The 25825-nt window shown below is 37.3% G+C and overlaps 2 protein-coding genes across 5 annotated transcripts in view; one reads left to right on the top strand and one right to left on the bottom strand.

Moving 5' to 3' along the window:
- LOC129528167 (uncharacterized) overlaps nt 1-25825 on the top strand; it is a 262066-nt gene that overhangs the window by 187914 nt on the left and 48327 nt on the right. The window lies entirely within an intron of this gene.
- The window catches only part of DCC (DCC netrin 1 receptor), a 1206401-nt gene continuing 1199564 nt past the window's right edge, over nt 18989-25825 (bottom strand). For 2 of the 3 annotated variants that reach the window (XM_019014296.4, XM_055367978.2), the window contains exon 29: nt 19742-24331. In XM_019014296.4, coding sequence (XP_018869841.3) covers nt 24242-24331 — 90 coding nt within the window. In that variant the 3' untranslated portion in view covers nt 19742-24241. Of the gene's footprint in view, nt 24332-25825 lie in introns of all 3 variants that reach the window. The other variant, XM_019014295.4, reaches the window with a different exon arrangement.

The raw sequence follows: 25825 nt of genomic DNA, 5'->3' as shown, positions 1-25825 counted from the left end.
ATATGGGAAAAAAGTGAACCATGGCCATAACTAACATCACACATAAAAATTAACCTTAAATGGAGCATAGAACTAAACATAGATGCAAACACTATAAAACTTCTAGAAGAAAACATAGTCAAAAATAGTTGTGGCATTGGAGTAGAAATTTTTTTAGGGCACAAAATTCATAAACAATAATGAAAATCATTGATAAATTAAAGTTATCAAAATAAAAAACTTTCATCCTTAAAATACACAAATAATAAATGAAAATTCAAACCACAGATTGGGAACAATTATTTCACTGTATCTGAAAAAGTGCTTGTATCCAGAATTTATAAAGAACTCTCACAGCTTAATAAAAAAATGACAAACCACCCAGTTAAGTAAATGAGTCAAAGATTGAATAGGAATCTCACAAAAGAAGATATACAAATGTCACATAAAAGATTTAACGACTAAGGAATGAAAATTAAAACAATGCAATACCGGCCGGGCGCGGTGGCTCACGCCTGTAATCCCAGCACTTTGGGAGGCCGAGGCGGGTGGATCACGAGGTCAGGAGATCGAGACCATCCTGGCTAACACGGTGAAACCCCGTCTCTACTAAAAATACTAAAAATTAGCCGGGCGTGGTGGCGGGCGCCTGTAGTCCCAGCTACTCGGGAGGCTGAGGCAGGAGAATGGCGTGAACCCAGGAGGCGGAGCTTGCAGTGAGCCGAGATCGCGCCACTGCACTCCAGCCTGGGCGACAGAGCGAGACTCCGTCTCAAAAAAAAAAAAAAAAAAAAAACAATGCAATACCATTACATTCCCCATAGAATGGCTAAAATGAAGGAGACTGATGATATCAATTATTAGGATGTTGATCAACTGGAACTCTCATACTCTGCTAGTGGGAGCACAAAATGGTGCAATCATTGGGAAACAGTTTAGTCGTTTCTTCTAAGGTTAAACATATGTTTATCACGTCACCTGCATGATTCTGTATTCCTACTTATTTCCCATGAGAAATGAAAACATATGTCCATTTAAAAATTTGTGTTCAAATTTTTATAGCAGCTTTATTCATAAAAGCCCAGACTGGAAGAGTTTAAATGTCCATCAACAGGTGAAAGGATAACAACAAAAATAATTGTGTGTTTGTTTTGAGATGGAGTCTCGCTCTGTTGCTCAGGCTGGAGTGCAGTGGCATGATCACAGCTCACTGCAACCTCCGTCTTCCAGGTTCAAGCAATTCTCCTGCCTCAGCCTCCCAAGTAGCTAGGACTACAGGCACGCACCACCACACCCAGCTAATTTTTGTATTTTTAGTAGAGGCGGATTTTTGCCATGTTGGCCAGCCTGGTCTCAAACTCCTGATCTCAAGTGATCTACCCACTTCAGCCTCCCAAAGTGCTGGGATTACAGGTGTGAGCCACTGTGGCCAACCTCAATAATGTGCATTGTTAATGACGTATTTTGATAATATATCATAGTATTATTCAGCAATAAAAAAGGAACAGACTACTGACATACACATCAACAAGGATGCATCTCAAATCATTTTGAATGAAAGAAGCTAGACACAAATAAGCACAAACTGTGTGATTCCACTTATGTGAAATTCTACAGTAGACCTAATGACAGAACACAGCCAAGAGTTGTCTGGAGCTGGGTATGTGTGTGTTGGCAGAGGCGGAGAGGGGATATAGACTGGGAAGGGACAAAGGGGAGCTCTTTAGGCTCTAATATTTTATATCTTGAGTGTTATGGTTATATGGTGCAGATATTTGTCAAAATTCATTGCACTTATAACTGCTGCATTTTATTTTATGCAATTATATTAGTTTCCTGGGGCTACCATAACAAAGTACCACAATCTGGGTGGCTTAAAACAACATAAATTTATTCTCTTACAGTTCTCTAGGCAAAGAGTATGAAATCAAAGTGTCAGCAGGGCCATGCTCCCTCTGCAGGCTCTAGGGAAGGAGACTTCCTTGCCTCTTCCTGGCTTCTGGTGTTCCTGGGGGATTCTTGGCTTGTGCCAGTGTAACTGGTATGCCTCTGTCTTCACATTGCCTTTTCCTCTCTGTATCTCTTTGTCCAAATTTAAATTTCGGTATTCTTGTAGAGACACCAGCCATTAGATTAGGGACCATCTCATTTTAATTTGATTATAACTGCAAAGACCTTATTTCTAAATAACGGTATAGTCTGAAATTCTGGGTAGACATGAATTTTGGGGAACACTGTTTAAACTAGTAGAGCAATTCATCTCATCAAAGCTGATTTAAAATAAGTGAGAATAAAGATATATCATACCTTCTTGGTATCCATTAATACTTTTGAAAAAGTCAATACATATTTTCAAGAAATATCATCCAGAATTCTAGACACCACCACCTGCATGTGCCAATTTGATGATAAAGGCTTTTTTTTTTAAATTAAGGAATAATTGTCAATGCTCACAGGAAATAATATTTGGAGAATTTTACTTTACATTCAAGGGGTACATGTGCATGTTTGTTACTGTATTGTGAAATGATGGAGATTGCGCTTGTAGTATACCCATCACCCAAATATTGAACATTGTACCCAGTAGGTAACTTTCCAACTCTCACACGCCTCCCACCCTTGCCCCATTTGGAGTCCCAGGTATGTATTATTTCCATCTTTATCTCCATGTGTACTTATTGTTTAGCACCTACATATTTGTACTATTGAATTGCTAATCACACTGCCCAATTAAGAGCAATAACTTGAATTTCGTTACTAACAAAAATCATATTTAGTAATAACCACAGAATTTCTGAAAGCACAATTGTTTCTTGGGTTCAAACGTGACTTATTACTGCTTGTGAAAGACCATTCTGTCTAGTACCCAGCAGAGTCCTGTGCACCTCTCAACCCTCAGTGCAAAGGCATTCCAAGTCATTTAGAAGCTTAGCAGCCTTTTGCTCGGATGAGGGGACAGCAGGGAGACACAGCCAAGGAAAGGTCAAGTAGGGGCATATGAACAAAGTTAATGGGAAATTTAATAGAGTCCTCTGATTTCTCGCCCCACTTCCTGGCACTGGCTCTCTGTGTGGGAGTGACCCCATAGAGAAGTTTTGCTCGAGTAATTTGGCGTACATCCACTTAACAGAAGGCACAAGGCCAGAACACAGCGGTTCAAATCCCACAAGGCAGGTTACTTGTGTGATGGGATAAGAGGGAGGCAATAAAGCTGGCCCATCAGAATCAGTCAGCTGCTACAAGAAGGAGGATAGAAGCAGCTTTAATTGCTTCCTTTTGCTTAAATAGGAGATACAAGACAGATTTTGTCTGTAATCGCCACACAGAAGAATGAGAAGAAAAACTTAAACATACCAACAATGTGCATAGCATTTTACAGCTTAGAAATTGCTTTATATATTTTTAATTTATTTTTGCAATAAACCTATGAAGTTAGCAGGGCTTATTGGCCACATTTTATGGAGAGAGGAGTTGGGTTAAGTGAATTGTTCAAGGTAGAGAATGAACCATCTGGGATTCAAATTTAGTGCTTCTGGCATACCTATTGCTTTTATTATGGTTATTTCTAAGATCACAATAGTATCCCTACTGACTGATATGTTACCTCACAAGGAGCTATTGAAGTGAATAAATGAATTGCCAGCAATGTTCACAATATTTCCATCTTCAACCAAACAGCCTTCTGAGGTAGGTCACCCTAGTGAGATAAACCAAGCTTTATTCCTAAATGTCATATTGATGAGGCTCATGTTAGAAGCTTAGCAAATACTTGATAAAAGAATGAACAGACATTACTCAAGTACCCACCTTTTAGAAAAACAAATTTAAAAGATTAAGAGTATATAAACAATGCTATCTCATATGTGTTACCATGGCTTTCCCATTAAGCCACATCCAAACACAGCCTTGAAAATTTACCAAATTGGTAAATACTAACATGGGTCAGTGTTCCTTTCCTATCCTGTGTGTAAGAAATGCTGTGTTTAACATGGAACTCATCTTACAGGTCTCAGCTTACATATAATACTCTCTGCAAAGCCCGGTTTGACTCTGTAAGTCTGGGCCCAAACTCAGTAAACAGAAGCTTAAAGGCAGTGTCTGTCTCAGGTGATCAAGCAAATAGTGAATAAGCAATAAATACTTTCTCATTGAATTCTCAAAGAGATACTAACAAGTGAAACTGCTCATGGGGTTGAAATTATGAGAACAGTTGTCCTAGGTATCCACATGGAATTGGTTCCAGGACCGCTGCAAATACCAAAATTATGAATGCTCAAGTCCTCTATGTAAAATGGTGCAGTATTTGCATATAACCTAGGCACATCCTCCCATATGCTTTAAAATATCTCCAGATTACCTACAACACATAATATGATGTAAATGCTGTGTAAACAGATGTATACTGTGTTGTTTTTCTATTTGCATTACTTTTATTGTCACTTTTTTGTTTTGTTTTTGTGTTTTTTAATTTATTTTTCCATAAGTTATTGGGGTACAGGTGGTATTTGGTTACATGAGTAAGTTCTTTAGTGGCAATTTCTGAGATTTTGGTGCACCCATCGCCCGAGCGGTATACACTGCACCATATTCATAGTCTTCTATCCCTTGCCTCCCTCTCACTCTTCCTCCCAAGTCCCCAAAGTCCATTGTATCATTCTTATGCCTTTTCATACTCATAGGTTAGCTCCCACATATCAGTGAGAACATACGATGTTTGGTTTTCCGTTCCTGCGGTACATCACTTAGAATAATAGTCTCCAATCTCATCCAGGTCACTGCAAATGCTGTTAATTCATTCCTTTTTATGGCTGCGTAGTATTCCATCTGTCAGAGTTCTATACACACTGGCTGCAGGCATGTTCCAATCTTGTCAGAACAGTAAATCTGGGGAGTCTTTTTTGTACCAGTGTCCCTGGTTTGCATATGAGCTTTCTAATGTTGTTGAAGACTGATTGTGTGAACCAATAAATTTCCTATCACTGTCCAAGCTTTGTTTTAATTCCTGAAAACTAAAAGAGATCCCCTTACACTGTTGGAGGCCTTAGATTTCAGCTCAAATCTCTCTGGGTATTCTGGAAGGTTGGTCTAGAAAAGCCCAAGCTCACTTCCATTTTATTTCATTTTATTGCTCTTTAAGTCTCACATTTAAGGATCTTTTTTATTTTTTTTTACATTCATATTTTAGATTAAAAAATCCTTAGCATAATTCTGGACTAAGGTGCAGTATTTGTCCATGACAGAAAAAGCCAAGATGAAAGAGATTTCAAAAGTATGGAATGAGTCTTCTGCACCATGAACACTTTCACAGATTCAAAAGTAGAAAGAAGAATCTGGTGTTCAGGGGCTCTGTTTTTTAGTATCTTAAACTCTGAGGTTCATCTGTGTTCGAAATAATTATCTGAAATAATCTCCCTAATTCACTCCCTCATCAGTGTTAGCATTAAAGTATAAGCTAGAGAAGAAAATAGTATAACTGGGGCATTCTGCATATTCATAGATACATACATTCACATTCGCATTTGTAGCATAGTCTTAGTTACTATACTTTAAATAACACTTATCTGTATTTAATTACATAGTTACATAAAAATATATTTGTAAAAAGGATTAATGTAAGATGTTCTCCTCTATGAAAAATCTGGAGATTGTTTCCAGAACACTTTGTTTTTATTCTAGATCTGATTTTATTACAAGACTTGAAGAAAAATGTTAATTGATAATTTGCTGTCCTCAATAAGTGAATATTAATATTCCCTCAGTGTCCAATGTGCCTCTGTAGATGCAACACAGAGTTGAAGAGAAAGGACAGATGGGGTGATCAGTTGTTTCAAAAAGAATAGAACAACAAAGGAGACTAATGGTGCATATCATTATATCTAGTCATATTAATAATAAGAGACAATGCTATTGGCTGTAATTTTTCTCAGGGCAAAGAACTTCTGAGAAAAATTCTCTGATATTCTTAACATTTTGAAATGCAGTGATAGGTAAAGAAGCTTGCAGATCAAATTGGCTCTTTTTGGGTTGTTATTTAAACACATAATTTTAGAGTTTAATACATCCTTTGGGATCAAAAGAGTCATTAAGAAGCCATTTATCTACAAGAAATATCAGCAAGAAAGCACTGAATCCAGATGGTTATAAAGTTTTATTTTAGGAAATATTCAGTGATAAAGTATACCCATTTTTAACTGAGAGTTGCAAATAGGCAGTGCAGCTATTTCATCTTAATTTAGTAAACATTTCCTTCTTGAAACTGAAGCAAGATGTGAATTTCCAAAAATGTGGGAATTTCCTCTAAGATGTGAATTTCCAAAAAGCTCACTTTATACTTTAACATGAATCTAGTAAGCCTCACACAAAATGTAAGATTTTTTTTTTTAAAAAATTTTTAAACAATGGAAAATCAGGCAAAATGAGAAGACTCTGTAGTTTACTTCCCCTCCCCCTGCTTGGATAAGAGTAAGTATCCAAGAATATAATAAAATGTATTGACTTGAAACATAAGTCTGATGGGAATAATACCAATGGCTTTTTAGAATAATCAGCCCGAATGTATAGGTTTGGAGGGAAGTACTTTAGCAATCAAAATATCTTTGCCATGATCAGGAAACATTTTTAGCCCTATTCTCTGATGGTGTATTAAGGTAACTAACATAGTGTAGTCTTCTAAACTTTAAATCTTATCCTAGAGAGGTCTAGTAAACTTCCGTTATTTTGCTACCTAGCATGTACCTTTCCTTCCTTCTGGTAGTGAATCCATAGTGTCTTTTCCTTCTCTATTCTCATCCCATGGGCTTCAAGGCAATTGACACCATCCCTGGGCTTCAGAGGAGGAGTAGGTGAATAAAACTAAGAAGAAAGAAAATTGCAATCACTTGTTTACAGTGATGGGGTCAGGGACGGACCCATGATCCATGTCTAGCCAACCAGGGCCAAGGAGATTCAATTCTGGAACTACTATTTGCATTATCCAGGAAGCAGTTTTCTCTCATGGGAGCCCCCAGGTGGAAGGTGATAGTGGAGATGTGTCTGAAGTTAGTCTATCCCTACATTGTTCAGGTACCCAAGCCAATATATAGTTTCTTTTTGAAATTTAAGTTAGAAGTTTGAGTTAATTTTCTACTGAGTACAGCAGAGTTCTTATTGATACATGAGATGAGAATAGAGATCCACTGGAGAACTTGTAAATATTACAGATTCTCAGACCCCACCCCAGACCAACTGAACTAGTGTCTCTGATAGGGGCCTAGGGTTTCATAGTTTAACAAGAGTTCCAGGTGGTTTCTATAATCATGATAGTTTAGAAACACTTTCTCAGGGAATTCCTAGGGACTAGCAGTTGAATGTTACTCCATTTAGTGATAAAAAGTACATATTTTAGAGCTGACAGAAGTGGTTTCAAGGCCCAGCTGTTTGCATATGAATTGGTTGAATTGGGTGATTAAGGCAAGGTATACAAGTACCCTAGTTTCTGTTTCTTCACCAATAAACTTGCAGTGATAGTATTTTACACATAGGAGTGTTTTCTGTAGTAGGTGAGATATGTGCTGAGTCTCCCTTATCTGAAATACTTGGGACCAGAAATGTTTCGGATTTCAGATTTTATTTTGGATATTGAAATATTTTTATTATACCTATGAGCTGAACATTCCTAATCCAAAAATCCAAAATTCTAAAAGCTCAGACTTGCATTTCCTTTGAGCGTTACATCAGCATTAAGAAATGTTCAGGTTTTGGAGCATTTCCAATTTTGGATTTTCAGATTAGGGATGTTCAACTTGCAATTGACACAGAATGTTGCACATATTGATATTCAATTTTATTAGTGTTTATTATTTGTTTATCAGAGTAAGTCAAACTTCTCTGAAACATTGGGGAAACAGTTCAAATCGAAGACACTACAGTCAGAGTTTCTATTGAAAATAAACTAGAACTGAACAGTGGGCTGCACCCAACATTGTTAAATATGTTAGTTATATTATTTTTATCAAATACTTGACCTTAGACCATATATGGTACATTATTTCTTAAAGATGATGCAACAACAAATTGAATTCAACAAATTCATTCTTTCATTCTTTCAGTTTGACCTTCATGTGCAAAGTCATGTTGAAAATGCCTTTAGTGTACAAAGCACATTTAGGAAGGCCACAAATTTAGTCTGAAAATAATCACCTTTTGTAACTTTGGGTCTAAGGAGCATTCCAATTTGACCCAAGAGAATCCAGAGGAAGAAGAAATACCTTTACTTGCTGTAAAGTCTGGTCTAGAGGTCTTCTCTCTCATTTAGATAGATAAATGTGACAGGAGAATGCCAGGATAAAGTTTTCATTTACTATTACCACGGAACAAGCACTATATTATACCAGCTGGCCACAGAATTCCTTCCATAGAGGAAATTCTTTGGGGAGAAAGAAACTTAATTAGCTTCTTGGGTTAGGAGGTGAGAGCCTAATGCTCTGAGTGTTAGTAATAGGCTGAACAACAAAACAGGTAGTCATGCTTCCCTGAGGGAAAGAACGAGGGGAATTTTAATTTTTGAAATATTCTATAAGGAATAGAACATAACAGAGACACCATGAAAGGAAGGGAAAAAGAGGGAAGTCTGAGAGATTTTGTAAGGGCAGGAGTTACATGGTTTCAGGGTCTGTGGAATTTTCCTTCTGAAAAACTGACTCAAGGATATTTTATAATAGGAATGTTTTTGGGAGGCCAAGGCAGGCAGATCACGAGATCAAGAGATTGAGACTATTCTGGCCAACATGGTGAAACCCTGTCTCTACTAAAAATACAAAAATTAGCTGGGCATGGTGGCACGCACCTGTAGTCCCACCTACTTGGGAGGCTGAGACGAGAGAATCACTTGAACCTGGGAGACGGAGGTTGCAGTGAGCCAAGATCATGCCACTGCACTCCAGCATTGTGACATAGCGAGACTCCATCTCAAAAAAAAAAAAAAAAAAAAAGGAATGTTTGCATTGCTATAATTGATGGAAAACCCTCGTAGGCCCTCTCTTGTCTTCCTGTCTTCAACTGCATCTTCAGTAAAGTCTGCTACTTTCACTTCTATTTTGTTGTTGTTGTTTTAATGAGGAAATGGTTGCACCAAGAAGATACCCAACAGAATCTGGATGCCCAGAAACAAGACCTAAGATGACATTTCCTACTCTGCCCCTTTGGAAGTTCACAGAAGTCTTAGCGTGGACCTTGAACCCTCATCAGATGTAGAATTGCTGTTAGAATCCCCTACAGGTACAGTCTTCTCCTCATGCTCATATTTTCAGATCATAAAGCATATGTGAATGGCTATTTTCTGGGTAAAAGTACTTATAATACAGGTTGATTATCCCTTATCTGAAATACCTGAGACCAGAAGTGTTTCCAATTTTGGATTATTTTTGGTTTTGGGGTATTTTCATCATACTGGTAGTGCATCTCAAATCTGAACATCTGAAATCTGAAATGCTCCAATGGGCACTCCTTTGAGTATCATGACAGTGCTCAAAGATACTTTTACTAGCCTCTTTGAATTTGGCTTTTGTCTCTTCTTTTATTACATTTTAGAACTCGTGGTCTTGTGTGGATTGAGCTTTACACAATGGGGCAGGGTGAGAATTGTCATCTCAGGGTCTTGTTTCTGGGCAGCCAGATTCTGTAGGGTGTCTTACTGAGGTAACCATTTCCTCATTAAAAATGAAAACAACAATAAAAAAGTGAAAGTAGTAGACATTACTGGAAGCTGGGTTGAAGATAGGAAAAGAGGGCTCCAGGGGGGTTTTACATTAATTGTAGTAATGCAAACATTTCTATTAAAAAATGTCCCTGAGTCATTTTGTCAGAAGGAAAATTCCACAGACCCTGAAACCCAGCATATTAGTTTCCTGTGGCTACTATAACAAATTACCACAAATTTAGTGCTTTTAAACAACAGAAAATTATTATCCCACAGTTCTGGAAGCCAGAGTCTGAAATCTGGGATGAAATCACGTGTCACCTGGAGCAGCCTCCGTCCAGAGGCTCTAGGGTAGGATCCATCCCTTGCCTTTTCTAGCTCCTGGTGGCTGCCAACACTCATTAGCATGTGACTGCATCACCCTTAGCCCTGCCCCCATGGTTACATTGCCTCCTCCTCTTCTGTGTCTGTGTTTAATATGTCTCTGTCTCTCTCATAAGGACACTCGTGATTATATTTAGGGTTCATTCAGAGAATACAAGATAATCTCCCATCTCAAAATCCTTAATCATATTGGCAAAGACTTTTTCCATTCCAAGTAAGGTCAAATTTCAAGTTCCAGGTATTAGGACCTGAAATTTTTGGGTGCCAATTATTCAGCCTGTTAACACCTGGCCTCTGCTTCTCTATCCTCTTGGATGAGGGTGTGGAGTAGCCTCCTGCTTTGGGTCCTGAAAAGGTCCATTTTCTACTGTAAGTGAGGGCAACCTTCACTCATGCAACTTTCCTGGAGTGTGTAATTATTGCACCTAGCCCAGAGGTTTTTTTCCTTAAGCCATAATGCTAGTTATTCTGAAAATTTATGACATAAAAGAATTTGATTTAAAAATTGCCCTGGTTGTCAGAAGAATCACTGCAATATTAGAGTTCATTTTAAAATCCAGTTAAATCCAGTTACCCTTCCAGTAACTTCCTCATTGTTCTCCTCTTCTTCATAGGAAAACTTCTCCAACAGAAATATGCACAGTATTTACTTTATAACTTCCCAGTCCATCTTTAATCTCCTCTAATCTGGCTTTCATCCCCACTCCTTTACTGAAACCATTTCACTACTCTTGCTTTGGTCACCAATAACTAGTAGGACCATATAAATTATCATCGAAAGGAGACACATTTGAAAGTGAAAGTAGATACTATCTACTACTAAGTAACTGCATTAACTATACCGGGGCATGATGCACACCAGGACTATCCCAGGAAAACCAGAGGGTGTAGTTACCTAGCAGTGATCTTCATGTTGACCATTTCAATCCACATTATTTTATTTTGTCTTGCCCAGCATTTTACCAACTTTTCAACACAGTTGAACTCTCATTCCCTCTCTAGTACTCTTTCCATTTTTCTTCTGCCATACTAATGCTTTTTTCCTGTTAAAGGAAAATCCTGTTTTTTCCTTTGTTGGAAAATCCTGTTTTTTCCTGTTGGCCATTCTTTCCAAGCCTGTTCATCTGATTGTTCCTACTCTACCCAATATCTATATTCTGCATTCTCCTAGGGCTCAGTTCCAGGTCTAAATCTCTCTTTATCATATACATTCCTATGGCTTCAGATGCCATGTGCTGGCAATTTCTAAATTTGTCTCCAGTACAGACCTTTCTTATATGTTTCCAATTTAAATATTCAACTGCATTTTGACATCTCCTCTTGGATATATTTAAAAATCATACTCTTTTTCTCTCACACATGCCCAAACAGTTTCTCTCCCAGTCTACTGCATCACAGAAAATGTTTCTATCAACTTAAAAGCCTGTTCACCAGAAACTCACTCCTATCCAATCCACCTGCAAGTGTGTTTGTTTCTACCTCCAAAACACATTTCAAATGTACACATTTCATATATATCGATCCATTTCATGTCCTTCTCTTTACCACCATTGAATCCACCATCTCATACTTCCTGTAGCTTTCTTTTTGAATTTTTGTGCCATTTGGAATTTATTCTCCTCACAAGGTCCAGATTTATTTTTAATACATACATATAAAATTGATATATATTTTTATAAATAGTAATTTCATAAAACTTGTATTTACTTTAAATCTTGGTGCCCTGTGACTTCACAACCATTGACTCAAAGATTTCAATGACTTAGAGGAAATGAAGATACTGATATAATAGGCACACTGTGAAGATTTACAAAATATGATGTAGAAGAATTTTTACTAGACCTGAGAAGGAGGCAGAAAATGTGTATTGGACAATATGTGGTGCCTCAGAGGGCAGAAGTATGCAAGGAGAAATAAAAATATTAAGAGGTTAGGTTGAAGGGTCCTGACACCCTGTAGAGGGTGAAACCCTAGGGCAGAGAGGCCAGGGATGATAGGAACTGTAGATAGGTAGGGAGGGAAGGCAAAATCAGAAGTCATTGGTCCACTGTGTTTTATAGAATTCTTGAACAGAAACATCTCAGAAAGCTAGCTACTGCTACAAAGGAAAGTGGTGGTTTGGTATGCTTGGGAGGGAGTGTGCTACTGTAGCACCCGCGTTGACACCTGAGGAATCCGGTAATTTTGGCACACTCTCAGTGGGGCATGTAGGCGATATCTGAGCTGAGAGTCTAGGATTTGCCATAGGATTATCATGGGCAGGGGAAGCTAACCCTTAAACAGAGATTGCATAGTAGACAACCTAGCTGGGGACCAGGTGGAGGACAAGGCTGAGACACAGATATTTAATGGCTCTAGAAAGAACACAGATGGGGCCAAGCAAGTGAGGGAGATCATGAGATGCTCCCATGCTGAGAGAAAAGATTCTCAGTGTATGAGATGTGCCCAGAAGCCACTTTAACAAGTATTGTTTAAAAGAAGGGCCTTAGCAATAAGAAATTCAGCTGTGGCAGAGAGCTAGAACTTTGAACATCGTGACTTCATCCCAAAGAGCTTCAGCTAAGCAGAAAGAGGCTGCTGTAGATGAAAAAGAAACCATAGATTCCTTTCATTGGCAAGATTGAGATTTATCTTAGTACCCAACAAGAGCTGGGAATCATGGGCAAAATAGAAGACATTCCAGACACTAAAGGCTGTTACATGATTTTGCACATGCGAGGTAGTATATGTACAATTTTTTTACCTTGATACACATAAATTGGATGTTAACTTTCTTCTTCTTAGTGCCCCCAAATGATCTGCATTTCCTTTGGAATATAAACAGTAGCATGCATTGCAGGTACAGCATGATCTGGCCGAATCCTAACTCCTTAACTTCTTTGACTCCATTTCTTCCTCTTTGTCAATGAAAGGCAACTTCACTAACTGCCTGTCTGTTCTTTGCATAAGCCAAGGTTGTTCTCAACCCAAGAATTTGCTTATGCTTTTTCCTTTCTCTGGAATGAATGTCGCATCATCCCAATATTCACATGAACAACTCTTTTGTATCCTCTTCAGTTTAAGGGGATAAATGCCACCCTCATGAGGAAGTCTTGCCAGGTCTGAAGTGGCTCCATTCTTCTTTGATCATGGTGAATAACCTCAAAAGATACTATGTTTCTATAATACAACCTTAGTTTATAGCTCTCTATACAATTATAATTACTGCACTGATTTGTTCATTTGTTCTTTGTCTCCAAAAGTAAATTATAAACTCCATGAGAGCAGGGGTCATATTGACATTGATCACTGTTGTTTTTCCAATATTAGCTTAGTTACTGGTACACAATAAATATTCAAAAAGCATTTGTGAATGAGAAAATTAAGCTTTCATGCTCAGTGGTTTCTTATTGCTAACAGAATTACATATCTTGGACCATCATTACAAGATCTCCATTGATTATGCAAATGTGCTTCCCACCTTTTTTTCCCACAAACCATACACTTCTCCAAATAATAAAAAAAAAAATCCGACATACTTTAGTTTCCATATAAGTCTATAAATTCTAACCTTTTTATCTTTTTGCTCATATAGTTTCTTTCATCTGAATTGCCCATTTCCATCTCTAAAGTTTTAGTCTTATTTATTATTTAAAGCTCTTCTCAACACCATGTTCCCCATGGGGCTTCTGTGAATTTAATTTGATGCTCTGTACTCTGATGAAAATTACTCTTTACTTGACTAAAGGTATCTAACTGTCTCATTTGAACTATGGTCATATACATACACATATATGTAGTGTATAACTATAGAAGATGTATAGTTTCATCCTTTGGTTCATTGGTACTCTTAGCATTTTGCCTTGTATGTGAACAAAAGGCTCTAAAATAAATATTTTTTGGATATACTAAGGAAAAGTAAAACACTTTATAATAATACCATTGTTTGGAAATCTGCGTTCTTCATCTGCATACATGCTGGAAATTATACCTATAAAGTAAGAAACACACGTAAACCACAGAGCTGCTAAATTCCCATGCGTACTTTTTGAAACATATGAAAAGGTTCATAAATGTCAGGCAAAAGATTGAGTACAGAGACAGAAAGAACAGAAATAGAATTCATTAGGCTTTTGTCAAGAACCAGGAATTCTAAGGGCTTTGTATACATTGTCTAATTTAAAGTTAAGCCCACACCATCCCTATGAAGTAAATGTTACAGTTAGTTTTCTGAAACATCCTATTTGGGGAAGAAATAGGAATAATTCATGACAAATGAGTCACATCTACAAAATTGAAATGCTACCATTGTTAGGAGAGTTCCACACCAAAGAACAGTTTTAGCTTGAATAAAAAGAAAAAAAGTAGCTCAGGAAATCCACCACAGGTTCAAAGAATAGCACAAAAATAAAATTCTTAAGAAACGTTAAGATGGTGAAAAATTGTTCTACTAACAGATATTTTGTCAAACTTATGTGAAGAGTCAGAATAGATATTAGCAAAGACAGGGAAATTAAAGGACTGTTATTAATTTATAAAGAAGAATGTTAATTAAATCTGAAAGGACTCTGGGAAAAATTACTTCTGTTATTTATTTCAAGCAATCTTTTGAACTGCTAATGAGAACATTCCAATTATCTCAGGAATAATTGCCTAACTATTTATTGCATCAAATTATGAATTTCAGAAGTTAAGGAGGATGAGAGCAATTAGTTACAAAAAAGGAAAAATGATATAACAACATGAAAATAAGAAATTGGTAAATAAGAAATAGATTAAGCTTAGAGTTAGAGAAATAAAAGGTAAGATATAATTTAGACTTCCGTAAATAGAAAGTAGAATAAAACTTAAGTCTTTTTTTTTTAAAAAAGTCCAGGATTCAATAATTATGTTGATGCCTGTAAAGTTGCCCCTAACACAGCATATCCCAATTTCTTATTAAAATATCAATGGACTCAGAAAAAATGTATTAGAAAAAGAAGGAGAAGGAGGAGGAAGAGGGGGAGGAGGAGGAGGAGGAGGAGGAGAAGAAGAAGAAGAAGAAGAAGAAGAAGAAGAAGAAGAAGAAGAAGAAGAAGAAGAAGAAGGAAGAAAGAAGAAAAGAAAGAAGAAGAAGAAGAAGAGGAAGAAATTAATTAGGCCTGAAAAGCAAGCCCTCCCACACAACCCAGAAATGTTTTATTGATTTGTTTCACTATCAGGCCAATGAAACTTTGAGAAAAGCATGGTGGATGAACCATCCTTGCCATATTTCCAGTGATCTTATGCAAAATGGTTTTTTAGTTCACAAAGTTTATATGAACCCCAAAATCTAGGCAGGGAGTCTGGCTGCCTCAAAAACATCAGGCATTCAGTAATTATTTATTTCTTCCTCTACTCTGTCTCTCCATTTATTTGGTTACTATAAACTGTCAGAACAGAACTAAGCAGAAGAAGTAAGAAGGGAACTAATCATCTTGAGTACATTTCTCATCTTCACAACCTTGTAGGCAGGCAAAGATAAAGGAAGCGATCTGGCATTTCTGAATTCTTGAGATTTGCTTCTTCTAAAATAATTCACTTGCGAATCAGAATACCAGGGAGAGGAAAGGAAGGACCTTCTATGGGTTCAGCAGAGTTATACTGGATGAAAGCCAGTGAGATACTGGAAACTTTCTGGGATCTCTGTGTAACTGGCTATCTGGCTGTGAATCAGAAGTCACAGAACATAGCGGTGGTATAATGGGCTGAGGGCAATCCAGTTGCACAGGGGCTTGGCACTCATTGATCTGAAGAGACCGTCCTTCATTTGAAAGTAAATGAATAGATTAAAATACTTCAAACTGAAATAAACATAATAGGCTAAGGTAATGAGTCATAGAAGGTTTAGAGAACAATTATTTTACAAAGCCAGGAGATTATTTCATAGAAAGCTATTAAGTTCACCTACATGCATATTAATACATCTTCCTATCTATATTCATTATAACATCATAGAGTATTTGAGGTAAGAGAGAATCTTATTCTTCAACCTCTCTAAAATCCTTCCCATAAAATATTTGCAATGAAGAGAGTAGTTAAGTTTCTCCCTTAACCTTCTTCTCCCTAGGCCAGACTACAGAAATTTATCCAATTTTTTTTTTCAAATAACCAGTTTCCCATGCAGATAATGATCTCTGATAGCCTTTTGTGCAGCACAACATTCCTTTGTAGGTTGATTACATAAACTGAATATGATAGTGTAATATATATCTGACATAAAGTAGACTGAGGTATACGTGCTGCTTCTGTTTCTTGCGTATCAATCTACTTTAATATGTTTGCTGTTGCATATTTATAGTTCAGAAGCCTTAGGGGAAATATCAGTATTTATAGAGATGGTGCTGGAATATTCTTATATGGAGATTTTTAAAAATTGTGGTAAAATATACATAATGTAAAATTTACAATTTTAACCATTTTTAAGTGTACAAATGATGTACATTCATATTTTTATGTTATGATTCCCACCGTCCATCTCTAGAACTTCACTCATCTTCCAAAACTGAAATGATGTATGCATTGAATGATTACTCTTGCTCCCAACCCCTGGTCCCTGATTACCACCATTCTCTTTTCCACCTCTGTGAATTTGACTTTTCTAGATTCCTCATGTAAGTGGAATCATACAGTATTTGTCTTTTTGTGACTGTCTTATTTTACTAAGCATAATGTCTCCAAGGTTTATCCATGCTCTTGCATTTGACAGTATTTCCTTATAAGGCTAAAGAATATTCCATTGTATGATTATGCCACATTTTGTTTATCCACTAATTTGTCTGTGGACAATTGGGTTGCTTCCATCTTTTGGCTATTGCAAATAATGCTCTTATGAACATAGGTGGTTGAATATCTGTTTGAGTCTCTGCTTTCAATTCTTTTGGGTATATGAGCAAAAGTGGAATTATTGGCTTCTATGGTAATCTGTTTAATTTTTTAAGGAACTGTCATACTATTTTCCACAGTGACTACCATAAGTTTACATTTCCACCGAAACTGAACAGGGGTTGGAATCTATCCACATCTTTTAAGATCTTTAAATACATTTTTCCCTTCTATATGGGATGATAATGAATTGAAGAAAATGGGAAAGGCTAGATGAACTTTAAAGTTTCCACCTGTCTTGTCATCTGCGATGCATTGCTTTAAAATAATAACTTACTGAGAAGTTTTCTGCTTTCCCAAAAGAGTTAATAAAACTTTTATCAATATGTGACTTTCTCTTAAAGAATAGATTACATGCTGTGATGGTTAATACTGAGTGTCAACTTGATTGGATTGAAGGATACAAAGTATTAATCCTGGATGTGTATGTATGGATGTTGCCAAAAGAGATTAACATCTGAGTCAGTGGGCTGAGAAAGGTAGATCCACCCTTAATCTGGTGGCCACAATCTAATCAGCTTCCAGTGAATATAAAGCAGGAAGAAAAACCAATGTGAAAAGGAGAGACTGGCCTAGGCTCCCAGCCTATATCTTTCTCCAGTGCTGGACACTTCCTGTCCTCGAACATTGGACTCCAGGTTCTTCAGTTTTGAGACTCGGACTGGCTCTCCTTAGTCCTCAAGCTTGCAGACAGCCTATTGTGAGACCTTGTGATCATGTAGGTTAATATTTAACATTAAGTCTCAGATATATATATATATATATGCATATATATGTGTGTATATATATATATATATCGTGCAAACCGAAATATATATACACCAATAGTATATATGTGTGTGTGTATACACACACACTATTGGTTCTGTCTCTCTAGAGGACCCTAATACACATGCCAAACTTAATCTTTCAATAATTGTAGCTATATAATGTTCAACACCTATGTGACCCCATATTCTGCTGCTGACACTATGAGAATGAAATATCTGGATGATGAAAAGAGTATTTTATTCATTTGTTGTTTGTGTGTTGAAATTGGATCACAGCTAGAAGGATCTTGCCTTGAGTGAATTCCCTAGAAACAGACCTTGCCATAAAGATTTGCATGAAAGTGATTTACTGCGAAGTGCTCCCAGGAGAAACCATTAGGGGAAGGGGACAAGATAAAAAGGGAAGGGAGGCAATCCAAGCAAGGGTACACTATTACAGTGCACTATTGTGAAGCAGTAGCCCCACAGTCACTTTGGCTCAGTTCTACAGGGGTATTCTGGAGATAAATTGGGTTACAACTCAAAATTGTTTTCATCGGGGAAAGGGGGTGCTATTTGAAAGGTCTAATCAGACATTTCCAGCTCTCCCACGCATGTAGGCAAAGACAAGTTCTAGCCGTCTTGGGAAAGTCTCCAATAAAGAGACATGGTTATTGACTGGAGTGAAAGCACACTGGAAATGTGCATGAAAATGGCATAAGGGTCCACTTGCTTTAAAAATAATAACTTACCTGAGTATGAGGCAGAGAACTGATAGCTCCTACCACAGCTTTTAATAAAAGGTAATATTTATGCTATGGTTTTGATATCTGACCTCTCCAGATCTCATGGTGAAATTTGATCCCCAGTGTTGAAGGTGGGGCCTAATGGGAGAGGTTTGGGTCATGGAGGTAGATTCCTCATGAATGGCATGGTGCAGTCCACATGGTAATGAGTGAGTTCTTATTCTATTAGTTCCCAAAGGAACTGGTTGCTTAAAAGAGTCTGGCACCTCCTGCTTCTCTCTCTTGCTTCCTCTCTTGTTATGCGATCTCTGCACATGTGGATTTCCCTTTCCTTTCCACCATAAGTGAAAGCCGCCTGAGGCCTCACCAGGAACAGATGCTGGCACCACACTTATTGTACAGCTCGTAGAACCATGAGCTAATTAAACCTCTTCTCTTTATTAAGTTACTCAGCTCAGGTATTCCTTTACAGCAACACCAATGGACTAAGAGAATGAATCTTAAGGATACAGACAAGCAAGGTTGTGGTTGTGTGTGTGGCACAGCATTTACTATAAATAACATGAAAAAAGAACTTTGTATCAAAACTTTATTTATTAAACAAAAAATGCACCATTGGAATAACATTTCTATAAAAAAATGAATATGAGACTGTTCTACAGTGATTACAAAACCCCCTTTTCCTTGTGTAGTAGTATACAAGATCATGTGTAGAAACAGTCATTGTTTTAAACTGTAAGCAAGTTTCCTTTCTTGTAGAACAAGATTTACACTTAAATATTGCAATCACTAGTCTAATTTGGTTAACAATGCTAGAATCTGACAGTTTAAAGAAACTTTTTGTAGGCTCAAAATACCTTTTTGTTAAAAAAGGTGTTTTGTAACAACAAAAAATTTCTTTTCTCACTAAGGCTAGTTAAAGCTGTAGTATACCCATTTCTACCAAATAAACTTATCACTAGCACACTAACAATCTGTTTGAGTTGCAAAGCCCTTTGAATGAGTAGCACTGATCTGCAAAATGCTTTCAGAATTATTTAGGTTTGGTGTTATCTTCTTTGAATGACCCTAAAAAGGGAGAAGTGGCGATGATGGAACTTCAGTGAAGGCTTTGCCTGGACTGGACATCTCTTCATACTCAGCAATGGACAATTCATTTCCAAAGTGGTCCCTCTGAGATATGGAACACTGCAGCTTTAACAGCCGTATCTAGATCCCAACCAGATCTCCCTTTTTATCATAAATTATCCAAAAAGAAGCCACTCTAAATAATAAATTAAATATTACTTATAAAAAGTACACCCCATACCCGCCCACCCTTCCCCCAAACAAGCTGACAATTCACAAAGTTCAGAATTGTCAGATTTACCCTACAATAATAAAAAACAGCATTTCTCCTCCTCTCCATCATTCCTTTCTTGCATCTGAAAAGACATGTTCAGCACACAGTGAGATCCCTTGGCCCATGCCTCTGTGTTTATTAAATCTTGCAGAGTTTTGCTCTTGCTCTTCTAGCAACAACAATCGTAGGATGACAATGTACAAAGGCTCTCTATTGAGAGCAAGAGAAAAAAGTCCTTCAGAGAGTGCAACTGGAAGTCTGCCACGTGAACGTTATGCAATAGTGGCAACGAAGAGTCCAGATCAGTAGTAATATTCATTTGCTGATATGGGTGTGGTATTTTGTCTTTTACATAACCTCACTGACCAGGAAATTGGCATTTTTTTCCCCAAATCAATACTTTTTGGCAACAGGTATTTAGATAGCAAGATACATTGAGGCATGGGTACATATATTTTGCATTGGAATGGAATATCATACAAAACACCTATCTATGATTTTCCCAAGTATCCAATTTAATTTTAAACACTGGACTCAAATAAAAAGCTTTTCTGTACAACACTAAAGTGATTTCTGAAAGTCACCAGAGAAATGCAAATTATGAGTAAAATGTTGCTTTGAATGTGATTTACAAAAACAGAAAGACTTGAGTGTATGGCTGCTTCTGCATCTCCAGAAAGTTGTGGGCTCTGTATAGTATATGGTTATGAGCAGGTTAGGATAGTAACCTCTGGCCTGCAGGACTGCCTGTGGTTGCATGAAGGGAACTGAGTGAAAGGGAAAGTAACCCTGCTCTGCATCTATTTTAAAGTTCAGATGACTTTGTTTTCTTTAAACATGCCTGAAACTAGACAATTTTTCCATTTTTCTTTCTTTCATTGACTAGAAATGTACATTCTGAAACCATAAGAATTCTGGGACACAATTTTATCTAAAATGGTAAGATGTTATCTTTAGAGGTAACCTTTTGTTGTAATTACAGTCCAGCTGCTATATCTGAGATACCATGTTACATTTGGGGACAACCATAAGATGATTATTTAAACAAAGTCAACAGAAGTACCCAAAGGGTGGATAAGTATCAGCAATCATCTTCAAGCACAGACACCAACAGCTTCCAGAAATACCTGTACTTAAGAGATTCTTTATTGGAAAAGCCAATAAGTGCCAAACATTTTAGTTTCAGAATGTTGTCTGAAACATCACACTAGCACAGGATGGTTCTCCTTGTGTAGCTGGAACCAAAGCAGGAGATTGAACATACACCTAATTTTCAAAAATCCCTATTTTGAGGAAACTAAGAATATACTCAACAGGAATTCTTAATAAATCTCCACTTATATCACTGGCTTGGTATTTTTTTCAGCTCATTCAATTGAGTATGCATTTTATAATATCCAAATGTAAAGCTTCATTATTTAAATATTCTAGAAGCTTATATCTCTGTTATTCAAAGAGGCAAGTATGACTGGTTTCTTATTGGCTATAATTCACTACAAAATATTTAACTTTTGGCTAGAGCATCATCCAAATATTCTTTATACATTTGAACTATCTAAATTTTTATAAGTTTCACAAATGCAGGAATTTCTGCAGAGGAGAGAAAATAGCTTTCTTATTAGGGTGAAATTTAAAGAAAAATACCATTTTTTTTAAAAAAAGAGGATCTTGCCTGACATTTAAGCACATTACAGGGCAGACCAGAGAATGCTCTGCCAAATATGATTTTCTTCTTTTTCAGGGAGAAATGAGTTCTGGTGGCAGAGCGGCTGGTTGGCTGTCAGGTATCACCCAATGGGAATCAGAGAGAGTTATGAGCATAAAGAGTCCTGGATACCATGAACTAGACTCAGTAGGAGGAAGTCAGAGGCTAGTTTGCAGTATTCACAGGTTTCTTCTTGTCAAGAGATCAGGAGACTGGGAAATTAATAAGTTACCTGAAAACTTGGGCAGGCAATTATATACATATATGAATCATTTGAGGGTAAAGGGAACAGAGTTATACAAAAGTTGTGGTGACATCATCGTATATTAATACTACCAGGTAAATGATACTAGAGTTTTTTGAGGATGTTTAAATTGTTTGTATTATAGATTAAATGCATGGTGCTAATACTGGCATTGCCAGTTACTAAGACAAACCATTCTATTTAATGAAGAAAGTTTCAAAAGCATGCAGCAGAAATATAACTTCCACTGAAGACAAATAACATGTATTTAAATGGATTTTTAAAAATTTTATTTCCTAAATAATTATTTTTGACTAGAAGGATCTAGAAATTTGTGAAAATGATAGGTTTTTTTTTTTAATTGGTCAACTTCATTCTATAGATTGAAGGTGTGACTCAATCCCTAAAATCTGAGATTTGCAACCTATTCCAAACTGAGCACTCAGGATTACCCTCATGGGTGTCAAGTGCCTAAGGAGAATGTTCCATGTTTGCTAGAATTAGAAAGGGGAGGTAATAATTCTTAGGGCCTAGAGAAGGTTGGGCTAGCCCAATGAATATTTTCTTTTTTAAAGTAATGGATTATTTCTGAATAATTCAATATTATGTTAGGAAACACTTTATTCCAGGTCAGTAGAATGTTGTCTACCTAAGTGCCCAGATGTTAAATAAGAGTAATCTGTCCCATAGAACAACATCACATAGCTCTTCAGAAAAGACTTCCAGAAAATCTGAGTAACTTGAATGAGCACTCTTGTTGAAGGAACAAATTCGCAAATGGACCAGACTTTCTAATGAACCATTTGAACAGCCCTCTCTTTGACATCAGATTTCCTTCCCGACATAAAACGGTAAAAAAATAATCTGAATTATTACTTCTGTTACAGTGCCATTTTGCTCAAAATATTTTATTCAGGGATTCATATATAATTACCCACCTAATAAAAGGAGCTATTAGGTTGTAAAGATCCTATCCCTTCCATGCTCTTTTAAAATTATGACCTACTCAAGCTTGAAATCAAAGGCAGAGCTGAAAGGAATAATTCAGCTGAAACTCTCTCATTGGGTTTTCAAGTCACCTAACTGATAAATATGCAAACTAGCTCCCTTTTGGCGATTCAGCTGCATAAACAGGGATTAACTCCAAATGCAGCTGAAAATTCAGAAACTAAAAGGCTGCATACAAAATGTTCTTAATTTTAGCTAGTTCCAAGCTGTAGATAAACATGGCAATAGAAGTTTAAAACTGTAGTCCACAGTTTAAGATGCTGCTTTGAAAAGTATCTGCTGGATTTACATGTCGGAAGTGTCAGGTGGCACCTGCCCCTCTGCTTCCCCCTGACTCTGACACAGGTGTAGTGTAAAAGTTTCCCTTAACAAGAGGGTCTGGTGGCCAATGCTTACCAACACTGACCCTGTAGGCAGAGTTGGCATTCTTTAAGAGAAGGTACTGTTAGAAGCTACCTTTTATTTTCCTTCTCTTCCTCGGTGCCTGCTCTCAGGGAGTCTGCCATTTCTACGGGATTAGAAGACAGGCGACATTGGCCAGTGCACCATATGACATGTGGAGCTGGCCATTTCACCCAATGCTAGTTGCCAAGGAGAACTCAGGGAGGGATGGGGTGAAGGGGTGGGGGCATTCTTCTGGCCAAACTCCTAAGGAAGATGGCCTTGGTGAAGCTTTGAAGTTGTATCACAGTGTGGTATGGCACAAAAGCCACCCAAATTGAAAACTGTCCTATTACAAGCTTAAGCATATAATTACCATGTGTCTGAGAAGATTGCATATTATATTCTCTTTCCAGAAATGTACTGCTGCTGGCAGAATGCCACTAGTTGCAGATTTTTATATTCCTGGACTCCAGACATACATATTAACCAAGGGTGGATTTACAAATACTTGCCAAAATAGGTGAATTTTTAGCCACTCACTAATATCCACCACTTGTGCAAGATGAATGACTGAGTTACAAACATAAGCATTCTCTGCCTTTTGTTTGTTTACTATTTACTTTTTGTGCTGTAAGGAAAACATCCAATCCTTTGGTGCTATGGCATGAGAGATTCCCATGGGTGCTTTGTATGTTAAAGTTGAAAACAAAATAGTGAGCTTGCACTGGTTTGCCATGGCATGGTACAGGCTTAAATAATGCACTTGCATTTTGTAAGACTAGACCTACACATTAAACAACAGGCCTTGACAAAGGAAAACATAGGCATTAGTTATGACAGTGTGGTCACTGCAGTGACAAAGGCCCAGGACTATTCTAGCAGCTTAAACTTTGACATTGCAGTGAAAATGCATCTTTGCTTTTGTTTAGGGAACTCATAATCATCATTTGACAATTCCTGATGCCTGTGAAAGAAGGAATGCTTATTCCTTCTGAACTGCTTCAGGATCTTCCTTAACTGAGTGGTCCTGATGGGTGACCTGTACACTGGTTAGAGTTCTTGGACACAGGTGTGCTGTTTATGGGTAATTGGTATGCTGCAAAGTTCCCGGAAAATTCACCTCATCCATTCAGAAATACATGTTAAAAGGCTGAGCCTGTGATGGCATTAAGCTGCTTCATGAGTCCTTCCAGACTTGCCATTTGTTCACTCAGATCATCCTGTTCATACACCTATAAAGAGAATGAGAGCCAAGAGTTAGTAACAAATATTGATCCATTTCTTTTATGAAGGCCGGGGCCACAGCTAGTTGGGGCGCTACGTATTCCCAAGTCTGACCTAGGAGACCACAGCCAGGGCTGTCCTTGGAATATACTCACTGAATGAAGATGCTGGTAATAAAAGAGGGGATAATAAGAGATTGCATATTGTTTCACCCACTCCATCTCCACCTGTGACAAGGAAGATGTTTCAGAGTCAAAAGGATTGGGTTTCAAATCAAGTTCTCCCAATTATTAGCTGTGTGGTCTTAGACAAGTGAGTGCACCTCTCTGATACGTAATTTTCTGCATCTATAAAATGATAATGACATCTATTTCATAGGCTATTCTGAGTCTCCTGTAACATGTTTAGTACCCATGATAGGGTCTGGCATATGGTGGATATTCAATACATTAGCTCCTGTTCCTCTTACTAGGTTAACCAAGATATGAACAGAATATTTTTTCTCTGTATCATGACATAGATACATTTTTTTTTGTATGTGAGAACTCAGCGGGCTTTGCCTTGGCCAATGAAACGTCTGGAGATTATGACTTTAGTTTGTGTGTGGAAACAAAATTCATGCCCCAAACCACAGTCAATCCTTTTTGGGACAATTTGAATGGTGGATAAAAGAAGAGGTTGAACTCCAGAATGCCTAGTGAACTGTCACTAATTCACTCTGTAAACTCACTCACTATAAGTCACTATTATCATGTCAGTAAGTAATAGAATTACTAGTTACCACAAATACCAGGTCGCTAGGCTTAGGAATTCTGTTTCAGAAGGTATGGGAAGAACCTAGACGTCCTAATTAAAAGAAAAATTCCCAGGTAGTTTTGATAGTTAGCCAGATGGGGAAATAAGATGTGAAACTGATTTGAATCCCAGTCCTTTTATATACTTGTACATTTTATTTGAGTTAGTCTTCTTATTTGTGAAATGAGAATAACAAGTTTGTCTTTTGAGGAGTTAGGAGGATTCAACAAGTCAGGGCTGCCCAGTGGTAAGTGTTCAATAAATGTTAGTTTTCTTTTTTTCCTTTCTTGAACATATTAGTTGACTTATACAGATGTTCTACTTATTATTCTTGGCTAGCGCATTCCATTGATTAAATGATTGAACCAATGAGGCCTGAGCCATGATTTCTAGCTCTGCATAGGCCAAGACACATTCCTTAGCACCATGATCAGAGATGTATATCTAATCTTGCCAAATAAGTACCCTTGATCTCAAGAGAGCATTGATAGAATTTGCATGGGTGGGAGGTAGGCACAAAGCTACTCCAGCCACTGAAAAAACAGCTCAAAATGTATGGTATTAATGTATGAGCTTCCTATAGAAATCTCAGCATGTCAGTGAATGATTTGGGCATACACTACCCAATCGTCAGGGCTTAATAGAGGACTGAGAAGTTTCCAATTTGGCTAAAAGCCTGTTTATATACATACAATATGTGTGTGTGT

Source organism: Gorilla gorilla, chromosome 17, assembly GCF_029281585.2.
Source record: "Gorilla gorilla gorilla isolate KB3781 chromosome 17, NHGRI_mGorGor1-v2.1_pri, whole genome shotgun sequence".
In the NCBI taxonomy this organism is placed as follows: domain Eukaryota; kingdom Metazoa; phylum Chordata; class Mammalia; order Primates; family Hominidae; genus Gorilla; species Gorilla gorilla.
Note: the sequence above shows the minus strand (reverse complement) of the source record. Positions and strands in the feature narration are given on the sequence as shown.